The 14,629-nt window shown below is 52.7% G+C and overlaps 1 protein-coding gene across 1 annotated transcript in view; it reads left to right on the top strand.

The window, feature by feature from the left end:
- The window catches only part of Sh3tc1 (SH3 domain and tetratricopeptide repeats 1), a 32,902-nt gene that overhangs the window by 9,350 nt on the left and 8,923 nt on the right, over nt 1–14,629 (top strand). The window contains exons 5-12 of the mRNA XM_036200156.1: nt 451–556; nt 1,750–1,896; nt 2,516–2,726; nt 3,916–3,992; nt 4,783–4,978; nt 8,257–8,390; nt 9,505–9,546; nt 10,939–12,618. Of these exons, the coding sequence (XP_036056049.1) occupies nt 451–556; nt 1,750–1,896; nt 2,516–2,726; nt 3,916–3,992; nt 4,783–4,978; nt 8,257–8,390; nt 9,505–9,546; nt 10,939–12,618 (2,593 nt within the window). The remainder of the gene's footprint in view (nt 1–450; nt 557–1,749; nt 1,897–2,515; nt 2,727–3,915; nt 3,993–4,782; nt 4,979–8,256; nt 8,391–9,504; nt 9,547–10,938; nt 12,619–14,629) is intronic.

The following is a 14,629-nucleotide window of genomic DNA, read 5'->3' as shown; positions in this document are numbered from 1 at the left end:
CACCTCCCTTCAAAGCAAGGACAGATGAGGAAGGTGGCAGAGCTTGAAGAGTCACTCAGGACAGTGAGGGACAGGGCTGGGCTGTGTGTCACCATCACATACTGGAAATGCTTATAATTTTGTCTTCAGTGAGCTGCTATCTCAGATAACCAACACCAGGCGCTAGTACAGCCCTGGCCCTCAAGCTGCTCAACAAACCATGCCTCTGGGCTGCCGGCTCCAGTGTTTGGATCCCAACTGACCACTCACAATAAGAAGGAGCCTTGGTTTTTTTCCCCATCAGGTGGATAATGATAATGAGTTTTTGAAATGTAAGGGATGAACCTTGCATTTGTCATCCCAACCAGGACCGTTTTTCAAGTTCTCTCCAGAGCCACACACCTGTTCTCTAGTAATTAGATGCACTGAAACCACGGGGAATATTGTCACTCACTGTCTCTTCCTCTTAAGGAACTGTCAGCCAGGCTGCTGTCCATTCACAGTGACCAGGACCGGATTGTGGTGACATTTAAGACTTTCGAAGAAATCTGGAAGTTTTCTACCTACCACGCTCTTGGTAAGGCAGCCTCTCTGGAGAAAGGTAGCATGACATCACCCGATACTCCAGAAAAACCAGAAACAAAAGCATATGGGCCAGGCTGAGGGAGGCCAGGGCTTTGCAGCAGAATATGGGACTGAGCCTTGTGGCCCCTCCCTGGGTTTCTTAGAGAGAGGCTGGATTCTTGCACCCAAGCACACCCTGGTACGCCCAGGCCTATCTAACCTGTAGCCTGTGGGCTACATATTGTCCAGGCCAGCTATAAATGTGGGCCAACACAGACTCATAAATTTACTTAAAACGTGAGTTTTTAGCTGGGTGGTGGTGGCATATCCTTTAATCCCCAGTACTCGGGAAGTAGAGGCAGGCAGATTTCTGAGTTCAAGGTCAGCCTGGTCTACAAGCCAGTTCCAGGACAGCCAGGGCTACACAGAGAAACCCTGTCTTGAAAAAACAAAAACAAAAACAAACAAAAAAAGATGAGATTTTTTTTAAAAAATCAGTTGTACAGTTGTTTTCCAGTGTGCTTTGTAGGACTTTGTAAATGACAATGATGTGTTCACACCTGCAATCATGCTGTCTCTGTGGAGTTCACTAAGTCACCATTTCTTAGCCCTCTAGGCAGGCCAGGGAGGAGCCACCAAAAGCCAGGACACTGCTCAGTCTCTATGAGTCAGCTTGTCCTTTGTCTGCCCTCTGGGAACCAATAGAGGACTTTGCCATCCGGAAGACAGTGGCCTGTTTAGTTCTGTCCTGAATGTCCACCCACATTTGTTGTAAATGAAAGGTTCTCTCCGCATTTGCCTTTATAAAGGCAGGGAGGCTATGACTCCCAGCTAAGTAGTACTTGATAAAGGGATGGTCCCTATGCAGGCAATGACAGCCAGCACCCCACAGGCCTGCACAGGATTGATGGAAATGGGCATGGAGGACACTGACTATGACACTGGGGCATAGGCATCCCAGTGTGCAGAGCACTGCACCCTTGACATCTCTGAACCCCAAGGGACAGCAAGGCCGGATAATGTAGTGGGTGGGCAGGTATAACCCTGACAGCCAGGACAGTGAGAGGGGGGCCCACAGGGTATGGAGGTTTGGGATATTCCCAAGGAAGAACAGTGTATATCAGGGCCCTCCCCAGGTCTGGTATTTGAGGTCTTGGGGTCCCCTGCCCCTCCTAGAGCCTGTTGGTAATGAGCTTGGCCTTGCAGGCTTCACACACCACTGCCTGGAGAACCTGCTGGTGGACCAGACATTCTGGTTGCTCTCACCCAGTGAGGAGGAAGAGACGGCCATTCTCATGTATGTAAACAAGGATTCCTTGAAGCAGACGCACAAGAGCCTCCTCGCCCAGGAAGGTGGGCAGCAACGGTGACCTTGGTCAGATCACACAGGGCTGGACACACTGTAGGGGACAGACAGCTCTGGGCACAGGAGTGTCTCAGGTGGTAGGCGTGATATAGTATAAGATGCCCTAGACACTGTCACTGGTTACAAAAATGCGTGTGGCTCCCAAAGAGGTGAAGGATGAGGAGAATGGCGGGAAAGGGTTTTTGTCTAGAACCCCTTGCCCCTGATTTGAGATTGTTGACCTCATAAAAGGAGGGCCTTGAGTCCCCAGGAAGGAATCTCAAGGCTGCTTTTCTTCCCTGGCCATGGGTGGACACTCAGGTAAGGCCAGGTTCCTTGGTAACCATCCAAACACAAAGGGACATGGGAATCCCATGCCTGTCCCTGAATAGCACAAGTGGGAAACTGAGGTCCAGAGTCTGCCTCCCATTGTCAGTGGAGGTGAGGCTGGGACCTCCTTTGGGTCTCCACAAATGGGTCTCCTGGGAAGGAGAGGGTGGAGCGGGCTCCTGCAGGGTCTCTGCCCTCACTATGGATCTCCTTGGGGTTGGGGTGGGCAGCTTTCTTGTTTGAGAGTGCATGACTGCCCTGCTGGTAACACTGCTGACCATCTCTGTCCTTTCAAAGGGCCCTTCTTTGTCCTGTGTCCTGACCACCGTGTGAGAATGACAATGGGACCCCAGGGTGCAGGGAAGGGCCCCCAGGCTCTCAGGCGGGCTTCGGGGGTCCCTCTGGGAGTGGCAGTCCTGGGAACAGACTCCTCGTCCTCCACGACCAGCACATCCTCCAAGATGGAAGCAGCAGAGGCAGAGCCAGAGCCCTTGACTCCATTTCACCAGTAGGTACCAAGTTCAAATCTCCATCCTGAGGCTTTAAGTGATGTGGGGCCTCATAGACCCTATTCCAGCGCAGAGAGACGTGTGAGACAGACAGATGACAGTCCACGCCAGGCTCCCTGTAGCGGCTGGAAGTGTAGTCAAGTGGCCCCCTGCTTGAAGGAGCAGTGGCATCTTCTAGGCAGTACAGCCCAGGAGGAAAGAGTAGAGTTGACTGTGGCACATGTTACTCACCGTGCTTACTCTGGAGAGCATTTGAGGGTCTCATTGAGGCAGACACAGTAAAGACTAAAGGAAGAGGGGACTGGAGAGATGGCTCAGGGGTTAAAAGCACTAACTATTCTTCCAGAGGTCCTGAGTTCAATTCCCAGCAACCACATGGTGGCTCACAACCATCTTTAATGAGATCTGGCGTCCTCTTCTGGTCTGCAGTCATACATGCTGTATACATAATAAATAAATAAATCTTTAAAAAAAAAAAAAAGACTAAAAGGAGGTAAAGCCAGAGATCACAAAGAGAGGGAACATGGCAACTCCTGTTGACAGCAATGCATGGAGTGTAAGCTTGCTAGGAGCTTCCTGGCCACCAAAGGAAAAGGAGAAACTCCACCTCCTGAGTGACCACGCCCTTGAAGTATCAGCTGTGGCTAGAGGCCACTCCATGCAGAGTGGGAGGAGTTTCTCTCTGGAACACTCCCTATGTACCGGGGCTAGTGATGGTCCCATGGGGACAGAGTGTGCCCTGCAGTGTCAGGTTCTCAAAAGAGGGGAGGCCGTGGTAATCAGCTAAGATTTTTGGAGAAGCTGAGGCCCAAGGCGGGGACAGTTTGACCAGGCCACACAGCTGATGAGAATCCAGGATACCTAAAGTTGAAATCCAGGCCCTCGACACTGCTGGCCCTGGCTGCTCCAGGAGAGTGGCAGGGTGGGTGTTTTGCCAGGGGGTGGGGAGAGGGGTGTAGGGGGTAGGGGGTAGTAGGGAGGTCTGCAGGGCTCATGGTAACAGGGGTGGCAGTATCCCCTAGGGTGAGGCACCCAGCCTGGGCAGCACCACACACACCAGCCTCGGGGCCCCACACCTGGGCAGGTATGTTGAAGGAGGGGTGGGGTTCATGTGAGTCCCCCAAGGGCTGCTGCTCCTGAGCATCCTCAGTCTGAGACTACAGCACAGGCCTCTTCTCCCCACTCCAGGTGGACTCTCAGGGTTCCATGGGATCCCATCGATGAATCCATGGATGGACCTGGGACGCCTGATGCTCAGCTGATGGGTGCGTTATCAGACTTTCCCTCCCTGCGGGAGAGGCAGCAAAAGAAAGTGGCAGGGACTAGTGTTCTGGAAGTTTCTGCGTTTGTCCTGAATGTTCCCTAAGTCAGAAGAGGAGGCCAGAATCTCTACTACAATACTCAGGATTATCTAAAGCCCAGAGAGATTTAGGGCCCCACTAAATTGCCCAGCATCTTGGGAAATGGGTTAAACTCTTCTCGTACCCCATAGAGCCAGGAATGTGATATCACAGGATACCTCATTGAGACTGGCTCATTGGAAGACCCTAGGCTTGACTGGCTGACTGGCCTTGAATTTGTGGGGGACAATAGAGGATGGATATGCTCTCTGGCCCTGTCCTAGGCCCTCTTCGTGAGGAGCTGATCCTGCAGGCTGCCCTTCAGCTCAGCTTTGGGTGGGGGTAGGGGCATATTTCTCTGCCCCCTGTGGAGCCAGCTGGTGTTTGGATGGTCCCTGTGCCTGCCACATGACCACAGAACCCTGTGAGTGATGAGAGAGTCTAAGATCCAAGGTGCATGAGGCAGAGTCCTGTACCTGGAGGCTGGTGACCTAGGGCCGAGTCCACCAGTGTCTCAGCCTCAGTGGCCCATCTGGTATGAGGATCCAACGGCCCCTCTGAGGACCACAAAGAGGCCCAGCTCCTCAGACCTCAGCAGCCAGGGTTCATTTCACACACCTCTGGCCATGTCAGGGACACCAGCAGGTGCCTGAGGGCTGGCTACCCTGTCTGTCCACAGGGCCTCAGATCTGACCAGATGGCCTTCTCCCTTCAGGGCTTGGCCTGGCCTCTGCAGTAGCTGACTTCCAGGGCTCAGGGCCTGAAGAGATGTCCTTCTGTGTTGGTGATGTCATCGAGATCATCGGCGCCCAGGTGCCTGGCCTGCCCTGGTGTGTGGGCCGGCACGTGGCCTCTGGCCAGGTGGGCTTTGTGAGGACTGGCCTCGTCCGCATGCAGGGCTCGGCATCTGAGTGAGTGGCAGAGGCCCCTTTCCTGAACCCCAACACTGCGCCTGCGGGGATCCTGCCACCCTCCATTCAGGAGCCACCTGGGCACTGTCCTGGGCAACTCCTCCCTTCCCTCCTCCACTGAGCCTGACTCAGACCTTCCAGGGTGCCACCAGAGACCACTGTGTGACTGTCCAGGGTGCCCATTCACAGTGTCAGCCCTCTATGCTCTGGTGAAAAGTGCCACATGCTAGATGTGACCTCCATTGTGGGAGCCTGAAGCCAAGGTACAGCCACTGAGCTGGGAAGGACACCTTCCTGCTGAGCCCAGAGCCTACTGGCCTGGGCCTCCCTGGCTTCTGGCTGAATCCTTCAAGTTCCTGGTGGCTCCTCAGCCATGTCTGTTTGCTCGTGTGAGACACTTACTGTACATCTAGCCAGCTCCTATCTGCCTCAGCTTAGCTAGTAACAGTCACGAAGACTCAATTTCTCAAATTGGTTGCCTTCTTCCCAGGTTCCAGGGGCACAGACATTTTGAGGGCTCCTCATGTCCCCGCTTCAACATAAAGCCCTGTGAAGCTTCTGGACCTGGTCTTCATGGCCTCAGATCCCATTTGCCGTCACTCCCCACCCCCACCCCACCCCCACCCCGCCCCAGGCCAGCTACACAAAGCAGCTCAGCCTTCCTTAGCTCAGAACAGATGTGGTTGACCCTTCCCTGTCACCTGGTTCTCTGGGGTCCTGCCAGGCTGTAATCCCGTCCCTAATCACTAGCCCTTGGCCCTGAGAGAGCTGTGTTTGCACCTGCTCCAGATGAGGGAACCTTCAGGGGAGTGCTCTGGTCATTTCTGGACTAACTCTGTATAGCCATGGACAATGGTGGGTGGGGAGTGATTGGGGAGTACCCTGTGAGTCTAGCTGAGCCTACGGCTGGTCAATTCTTGGTTTCCCTGCACTTGGCCTAGTTAAGAACTCAGCCGAAGAGCCTGGAGATACAGGTGTATGCAGAGAAGACCCCTGTCCTCCATTCCTGTCCCTCTATAGTCATGCCTCCCTCAAACTGAACATGCTTCAATGGCCTTGCTGGAGACTGGATACCATAGCCAACTCTCAGATGCAGTTCCTAAGGTTGCTGCCATCCATATGAATCCTCTCCCTTCTGTCCCCCAATTTAAAGCGTCCCACCACGAACCTTTCAGTCAGCAGACACTGGCTAGACCTGTGTTCTGATCATACTTAGAGCAGCATTTTTCTGGTACCCCATCAAAATGTCAGCATGCATGCGGAATGGGGACACAGTCTATCTACACCCCTTGTAGGTGACCTCCACAGACTCTCCACCCAGCTCCAGGGCAGAGAATTTGGGGTTCTCCCTTTCTGCGCTGGGCAAAGTCACTTCACATGATAACCTCACTAGCTCATCTGGGTCTTTGAAACAGCGGTGTGGCTTCTGGCTTGTGTCTTGAGGTCTCTCATTACAGAGATGGCACAGCTCTCCAGGCAGTGCTTCCTCTGCTCCTGACCTCTTGGCAGGTGTGGGATCCTGGTGGCTTCAATGGTTCTGAACTTAACAAAAGTCAGGGCTAGAAGGGATGGGGTCTGGTCCATTCTCCCCTGTCTCCCCAGAGTCTTATGGATGGCCGCATCATCTTTCACAGCAAGTGAAAGTGTAAGCACTTCTCTGTCTCTGTCACTCAAATATTTCCTGACAATTCTCCTGCCCTGAACCTGGGGTCTCCCATCTTGGCTCTCCTTTTCTTCTCTCTCTTGATGTAATCTCAGACTTACGGAGAAGGTAGGAGCAGACAGCATCATCCATCCCTTACCTGCTGGCAGTTAAAGCCAGCTTCTCCTCTTGGTTGCTTCCTCTTCTCTCTCTCCTCCCATTTGTTTTCAGACCTCTGAGAATGAGTTATGCAAGCCCATTGCAGTGTGTGGCTCTTAAAGCCAGGATCTCAAGTATAACCCTAGGGTCAGTGTCAAAAATCAAGAAATTCACATCACCACCATGCTGTTCACAGCCAAAGATGGTTCCAGAATGCATTTCACACTCACTGCGGCGGCACCTGCTTCATTCCCCCCCAACTGTTTCATCCCACCTTTTCCTCTGATGCTTCCAAAGCAGTGGCTCATTGTGAGGAGGCCCAAGGGCTGGGTGTGGTTTCCATGATTCATAGAAGGTGCATTTTAAAGTTTCACATCGCCCTGCCAACTTACTCCTATAAGCAAGATCACCTCCTCCATCTCCCTTCTTCCCTTGTCCCTCTGTCCCTTTCTGAGTCCTCTGCCTGACTTCAGGGCCACATGAGCCCTGTCCTGTGTTCAGGACTGGGGAAGAATGGTGGTTTCACAGTGGACCGTTCAAGTGGGGCTTAAGAGTCAGCCTAGGCACTCACCTTCTCGGGCTCTTTATAATTTAAATCTCTAAAAAAAAATTAGAGATTATTTTATTTTATGTGTATGAGTGTTTTGCCTGCATATATGTCGGTCTGTGCACCAGATGGATGCTTGGACAGAAGAGGGCAATGGATCCCCTGGAACTGGTGTTATAGATGGTTGTGTCTAGGAACCAAACTCAGAGACCCTCTACCAGAGTAGACATTACTCTTCATTTCCGAGCTGTTTCTCCAGCCCACTTAAAGTCTTTCTTAATCCTGGGCCCAACAAGGGTCCTCTCAAGGGCAGGATTTGGGTTTTGTTGTTTTCTAAGGTGGGGTTTCTCTGTGCAGCCCTGGCTGTCCTGGAACTCATGCTGTAGAGAAGGCTGGTCTTGAACTTAGAGATCCTCATGCCTCCGCCTCCTGAGTGTTGGGTGGGATTAAAGGCCACCACACCGGGTAGGCAGGCTTTGCTTATATTTAGGGTCTCTACAATGGTTGAGCATGGCCAGCAGTTGATGAAGGAGAAGAAATGGATCTCACTGTGAAATTTTGACTTCTGTTAAAACAACAACAACAACAAAAGAACCCCAAGTTCAGCTGTAGAGATAAATGGCTGCTGATCATGATTTCTGAATCTGAAGGTCTCCATCGTACAAAAAGAGAACACAGCTCCCAGGGGGCAGTGTCTTATGTAAGATGGGAAGAAAATGCAATGGAGTGAGCCACCTGGCTCTACAGGAGAGAGCTCAGCTGACCCGTGGCTCTGTTCCAGAGTTCTGGAATGACAGTTAACTCAGTTAACCTGCAAGCAAGCAACTCTATTGGCCGGATTCCATTCTGCCCACTCACCCCGGGGCCTCCTGGGCTTTGAGAGAATTAGTTCTTTGAAATATGGCATTTTCTTTTTTTGTGTCTTCCCAGCCTGGAAAGTGCAGTTTTCCTCAGTGAGGAAGAGAGATCATTCTTCAGCAGTGAGGGCCACTTCTCAGATGAGGATGCTCGGCGGCTCCTGAGCAGGACATCTGGCACAGATGTGTGCACCACATGCAGCCTGGGTAGGTGTGGGGAGCATGTGGCACCTCTATTCTCTCTGTGAGCTGTTGGAGACATCAAGAGTGTGCTGACTGAATCATATTAACCTAAAGTCTTCCCAGGGCAGATTCCTGGAAGAGCAGGAACTTCGATGAAGGGTGTGGTCCAAATGCTTTGCAACCGGGTGGAGCCCAGTGGTCTGCTCTAGGCCACACGATTCCACAATCAGTGACAATTGCACTCTGCCCTGCCAGCATTGGGTCTATATACTATTGCCTTAGTCCCAAGAGAGTTGGGTGCTGGTTGAATGCGTCTGGGCCTTTCCAAGCTCCTCAGAGACCCTCTCCTCCCCCCTTTTCCAACTACACCCCATCTCTCAAGGCATCCCCAAAGAAACAGTGAAAGCCCCACCAGGGAGCAGGGAAAGACAAACCAAGAATGTACCCACAGGTCTGGGTGTAGGCAACCAGGATCAGCATCCAAAGACATCAGGAGCTGGTAACAAAAGAAGGAAGTCCTGAGGCCCTCACTGCTGAGGGAACCTATCTTCACCATCACCAGGCACCAGATGACATACTGAGCCCTTAGTTTCTTTCTGAGTGCGGGGAAGCCTGGGGTAGCCACTGGATATGACCAGTGCCCATACCAGTACAAGGCTGGCCCCTCTGTTGGTGCTGATCAGAATTACCAAAGGCAATGCAATTCCTCTCCACTAGATAAGCCTCGAAGTTTTGCCTGATGTCACAACTTCCTAGTTTTTATGTCTTCTTCTGCTTGCTTCCTCATTTGGTTGCTATGGCAATCCAGCAGGCAGTTAGTGCCAACCCAAGGAGGTGAGAATGAGGCTCAAGAGTCACCCTGGGTGAAGAGCAATCGGCCTGGTTCATTCTGCAGCTGTGCCCTGCTTGCCCAGGGACTGACAAGGATCACAGGCACCCTCAGGAAGAGTGTGGGGATGGGGCACCAGGGCTAGATATGCGCTCCATCATTGCCTGGAGACATCTGAGAACATGGATTCTCTGGCCCTGATCGCCGCAGGCGCCAGTGACTGGAGAGCTTGCATTCACCTGGCCACATGAGGCAGGACACAGGGCGCATGCAGAAGAGTGACTGCTGCTTCTCTTTTCCCTTTTCCAGACTGGTTAGAAGAAGCTGAGGGGGAGAAGCTGGAACAACGAGGTAGGTAGTGAGTGCCCTGTGGCTCGGGTCCTCTACCCACGGCTCAGTCTCGGGTACCAGGTGTGAACACAGGGCGGAGGCAGCGGCAGAGAGTGGTCTCAGGCGGGCCTCAAACACACTATGTAGCAAAAGAGAACCTTGACCACTCGATCTTCCTCCTGCTTCCCAAGTGCTGGAACCATAAGTGTGCACTACCACACCTGGCTTCAGATTGTGTGAGCATATATTTTTAAAGATTTATTTATTTTTATTTTATATGTATAAGTGTTTGTCTGCATGTATGTATGTATGTGCATGACATGTGTCTGGTGCCTATAGAGGCCAGAAAAGGGCACTGGATCCCCACTGAAACTAGAATTAAAAATGGTTATGAGCTGCCATGTGTGCAGGGAACCAAACCTGTGTCCTCTGGATGAACAGCAGGTGCTCTTAAATCTCTCCAGCACATGTTTTGAGTATATTTTAACTATCAAACTTGAGAGCAAAGAGGCTGTTTCATCCCAGTGGAGCAGCCCTAGAGCCTCTGTTCATTCACTGCCTTTCAAATAACTCCATGTTGACCTTATGTTTTCCCAGTAGGAAATAAGTGTCTGCTCTGCCCCATGGAAGGGTGTGACTTTGGATCTGAGCCCATCTGAGGCCAAGGTCCTGCTAGCAGGTGCAATAGATTGTGCTCAATGGCCAATCTGGAAACCTTCCCTGGGATCATCCCCCAAGGAGACTCTGTCCCTTTCCCATGGTATAGCTGAAGCCAATGACCTCAGCCTCACTGTCCTTATTATCATTAGTTTTGTCTGCCTTCTCCTGTGAGAATGTGTGTGTGTGTGTGTGTGTGTGTGTGTGTGTGTGCCTGTGTGTCTGTGTGTGTCTGTATGTGTGTTGCTGAGAATTGAACCCAGGCCATGTGCATTTTAGGTCCACTGTTTGTCACTGAGCTACAATCTATACAGCCCGGTTAACTTTGTCCATTTTATGTGGCAGCCTTTGAGCCCATGCTTATTAGTTGTGCCAACGGCTGTCAGAGATTTCATGGCTTCTAGAGTCTGAGGGACTTGCCGAAACACACACCTGCAGCCAGACTCTGACTGTGGGACATGTGATTAGGTGGCTTCAGTTCTTCCTAAAGCCATCTGCAAGCCACCTCTATACTCTGACATGTAGGGTCTCTGAGCTCTGCTGTCCAAGGGCAGGTCAAGGAGAGGGGGCTTCTGGGTAGGAAAGTTGATAAGAAGAATCAGAACTGATCCTGATTCAGCCTCCAGTGCTCTGGACCAGGGTAGAAAAGTGTCATCCAGAACATGAGGCTAGGTGAATAGTAGGTGGGGGCAGAGATGGGGGATAGTTGGGACTCAGGTCCAAAGCTAATCCAACTGGGCCTTCTGTGACTTCTAGAAATGTCTCTACATCACCCGGACCCAGAACCACATGAGACTCTGCACATGGTAAAAGACATTCTAGAACGGTGCAAGACCAGCCCTGACCACCCTGAAGACCCAGTATCCTGGAGCCTTGGAGCAGTGTCCAGCAGAGCAAGTACACCAGACACTGAGGACCCCCCCTTCTGCCTGGATCCTGAGGATGACTGGACAGACCCTGAGCCTCCAGACTCACTGCTGCAGGTCCTAAATGCCCCTGGTTATGAGGCCCACTTCCGGGGCCTGTATGACATCTCGCTTCCCTGGCTGGGCACTGCACTCTGTGGCTTTGATGATGAAGAGGACTTGGCCGGACGCTTGGCACAGGCCCGAGGAGTTGCCAAGAAAGTGAATTTGGGCATGGCCCTGGCCAGGCTCTGCCTTCTGCTGGGGCGGCTATGTGCCCGAAAACTCAAGCTCTCCCAGGCTCGGGTGTACTTTGAGGAAGCCCTGGGGGCGCTGGAGGGCACTTTTGGTGACCTCTCCCTGGTGGCAGCAGTCTATACCAGCCTGGCTACCGTGTATCTGAAGCAGAAGAATGGGGAGAAGTGTGTGCAGGTGGCCCCCAAAGCAGCAGCCCTTCTCCTGGGGACGCCTGGCCATGCATACAGCACAGATGCTGAGCTCCTGAAGTACGCACTGCGCAGGGCCATCTGCGGCCTCAGCCCACAGGCTGAGGCCCGGGCCTGCTTCCTGCTGGCCAGGCACTACACACACCTCAAGCAGCCTGAGGAGGCACTGCCCTACCTGGAGAGACTGCTTCGCCTCAACAGGGATGTGGGGACCCCACAGGCCTCATGGCCTGAGGATTGTTACCTGCTCCTGGCGGACATCTATGGCCGGAAGTGCCTGCCCCACTTGGCACTGAGTTGCCTCAGGGTGTCCTCACTGTGGACTGGGTGCTCCTTGGCCGGCTCCTTGAGGAGTGTGGACCTGGTACTCCAGAATGCTCCTGGGCCAAACAGCCAAAGGAGGGCAAGCCACCACCTCCCCTCCCAGATTGCTTACTACCTCAGGCAGGCATTGGCCTCTCTCACTCCGGGCATGGGACAGGCACTGTGTGGGCCTCTCTATGCCAGTCTGGCTCAGCTGTACAGCCACCATCAGCAACACAGTCAGGCCATTGCCTTCATGTCCCAGGCGGCAGAAGCAGACACTGCAGCTGGGGTCCACGCTGTCGTGGACCGCTTGGTGGCGCTTGCCTGGCTGCACATGCTCTGTAGGAAGAGCTTAGTAGCTATGGACATCCTGAAGTCCATCTCAGACGCAGCTGTGGCCAACAAGGACCAGGAGTGTGTGATGACCAACATGGCAGCCATGGCCCTGAAAAGGATGGGCAGGACCCGGCAGGCTGCCGAAGGCTACTTCCGAGCTCTGCACATGGCCTACAGCCAGGGTCACCTGCAGAGCCAGGCAGTAGTCCTGGCTAACTTTGGGGCCCTGTGCCTGCAAGCAGGTGCGCGTAGCTTGGCCCAACACTACCTGCGGGAGGCTGTGGGGCGCTTCTCCCAGCTGCCCAGTGGTGTGTGTGGCCGGGACTTTACTCAGGTTCTCCTGTGGCTGGGCCAGCTGTGCACCCGCCGGGCCCTCCTCCAGCAGGCCAAGTGCTACTACGAGTGGGCCTTTCTGGTGGCTGTGGAGATGGACCATCTGGAGAGTAAGTACCACCTCGTCCCCTCTCCACACCTCCTGGGGTCTGCATGGGTCATGCCGGCTTCTGAGAAAGTGTGTCTGCCATTCCTAACTCAGAGGACACTGGGGTGGGAGGCAAAGGGCAGAGGCTGTTTGACCACTGAATAGTAGAAACCTGGAAACGTCTGCTACCCCCTTTGACGCAGCCTCTTCCCATGCTGGGCTGTATATAATGACACATGGGGAGTGTGTTAAAGTATCTTACTCTAAGAACTCCTGCCCCAGCACCAGAATGACGCTTACCTTAGACATAACACTGTGCTAACACAAGCTTGGGGCTCTGTGAGCTAGACCTCCAGTTCTGTCTTCTCCCGCCCTGAACACCTTACATGTTCATAGAAGTTACTAGAGCTTTAGAACAGATCAAATTCACCCACAGGGACCTTCTACAGGTGTGATCCAGGCCCCCTCTACAAGTGAGACCATGTTCTTGCTGGGGTCTGGAGCTGAACAGAAAACTGACGGCCGGGTCAGAACAACCCTGGAGAGGGCCATGGGTGAACTCATAGGCATCTCTGTTCCAGCCTGTGGCTTGGGGATGCTTCTTTGGTCTGAGACTAAAGGACTGAGGGAAGGTTAGCCAAGCAGGGAGTGCTGGGTAAGGAGCTGAGGGCAGGGTGACTGAACCCATGCACTTTGCGGTATTGGATGGGAAGCCTGGACTGGGGTGCTAAGCATGGCCTAGGAACCCCAGTCTATGCTTTGCCCCTTTTCCAAGAGGACTAGAGCGCCATCAAGTGCTGAAGAACACTCACTGTGGCTGTGGAGATGGATAGGAGGTGGGTCTGACTGGAGTCTGTTTCCAGCAGAGGCCTAACCCACCCTTGAGGTCTCATAGACATGATTGTGTAGAGGGAGAGAGGAGGGAAGCAGGGTCTAGCAGAGCAGGTAAGGCCTTAGCAGGATAGACTATGGCATGGAAGGAACCCAGGAGGCCTCATGTTACACCCTCCGTCTGTGGGCCAGACTTCCACGGCCTCAGCAACCTGGCCACATAGCCACCAGCCCATCCCTGCCAGGCCTCCCCAGTTGCCCCCTCAAACTCAGACCGCAGCAACAGCAGCAGAGGACCTAGCTATATGTGTCCCTTCTCCCCTGGGAGGCTGAGGGATGACTGCAGGGCTACAGGCCAGGTCACCCTTGAGCCAGTGTTGGGGCATTGTGTCTTCCTGGGAAGCGTTCTGATGTGTTGATGGGCAGTGGTTCACAGTGGTCCATCCTTTCCATGAGACTGTTAGCAGCGTGCCCCCTCATTTCTGGTTTTAGAAATTTGTAGCCTCTCTCTCTTGGTCAGGCTGGTGGAAGGTTTATAATTCTGTCAAAGCACCGGGCTTTGGCTTTGTGAGTTTCCTCTACTGTCTGCTTGCTGTCACCAACATCACGGCTGCTCCTTATCAGTTCATTAAGATGGGAGTTGAGGTTTGAGGTTCTTCCTCCTCCCTCCCCCTCCTTCCCTTCCCTTCCCTCCCTTCTCACCTTCCCTTCCTCCCCCTCCCCCTCCCTTCTATCTCCATCAAAAGCATTCACCACTATCAGTTTTCCCCTCAGCTCTGCTTTTCAACATCCCTCGAGTTTTTATCATCATCATCATCAATATTATTATTATTATTATTATTATTATTATTTTACATGTATAGGTGTTTTGTTTTCATATAACTGTGTACCACATGTGTGCCTGGTACCCAAAGTGGTGTCAGATACCCGCTTTAGATGCCTTGGGACCAGAGTTACAAATGGTTGTGAGGCACCATGTGGGTGCTAAGAATCAAACACAGGTCTTCTGTAGGAGAAGCCAGTGCTCTGGACCACTGAGCCATGTCTCCAACCCAGTCATCCCTTAAACGTCTATGCTTCTGTTTCCTGTGTCTCTTCCTTTAACCTCTGACTATTCAGGAATGGGCAGCTTAACTTTCATATGTCTGTGAATTTACCAAATGCTTTACTGTTAGTGGTTTCTGTTTGTCTGTCTCAGCAGG

Source organism: Onychomys torridus, chromosome 10, assembly GCF_903995425.1.
Source record: "Onychomys torridus chromosome 10, mOncTor1.1, whole genome shotgun sequence".
Lineage (NCBI taxonomy): Eukaryota > Metazoa > Chordata > Mammalia > Rodentia > Cricetidae > Onychomys > Onychomys torridus.
The sequence above is the reverse complement of the archived record's forward strand: the minus strand, read 5'-3'. Positions and strand labels throughout refer to the sequence as shown.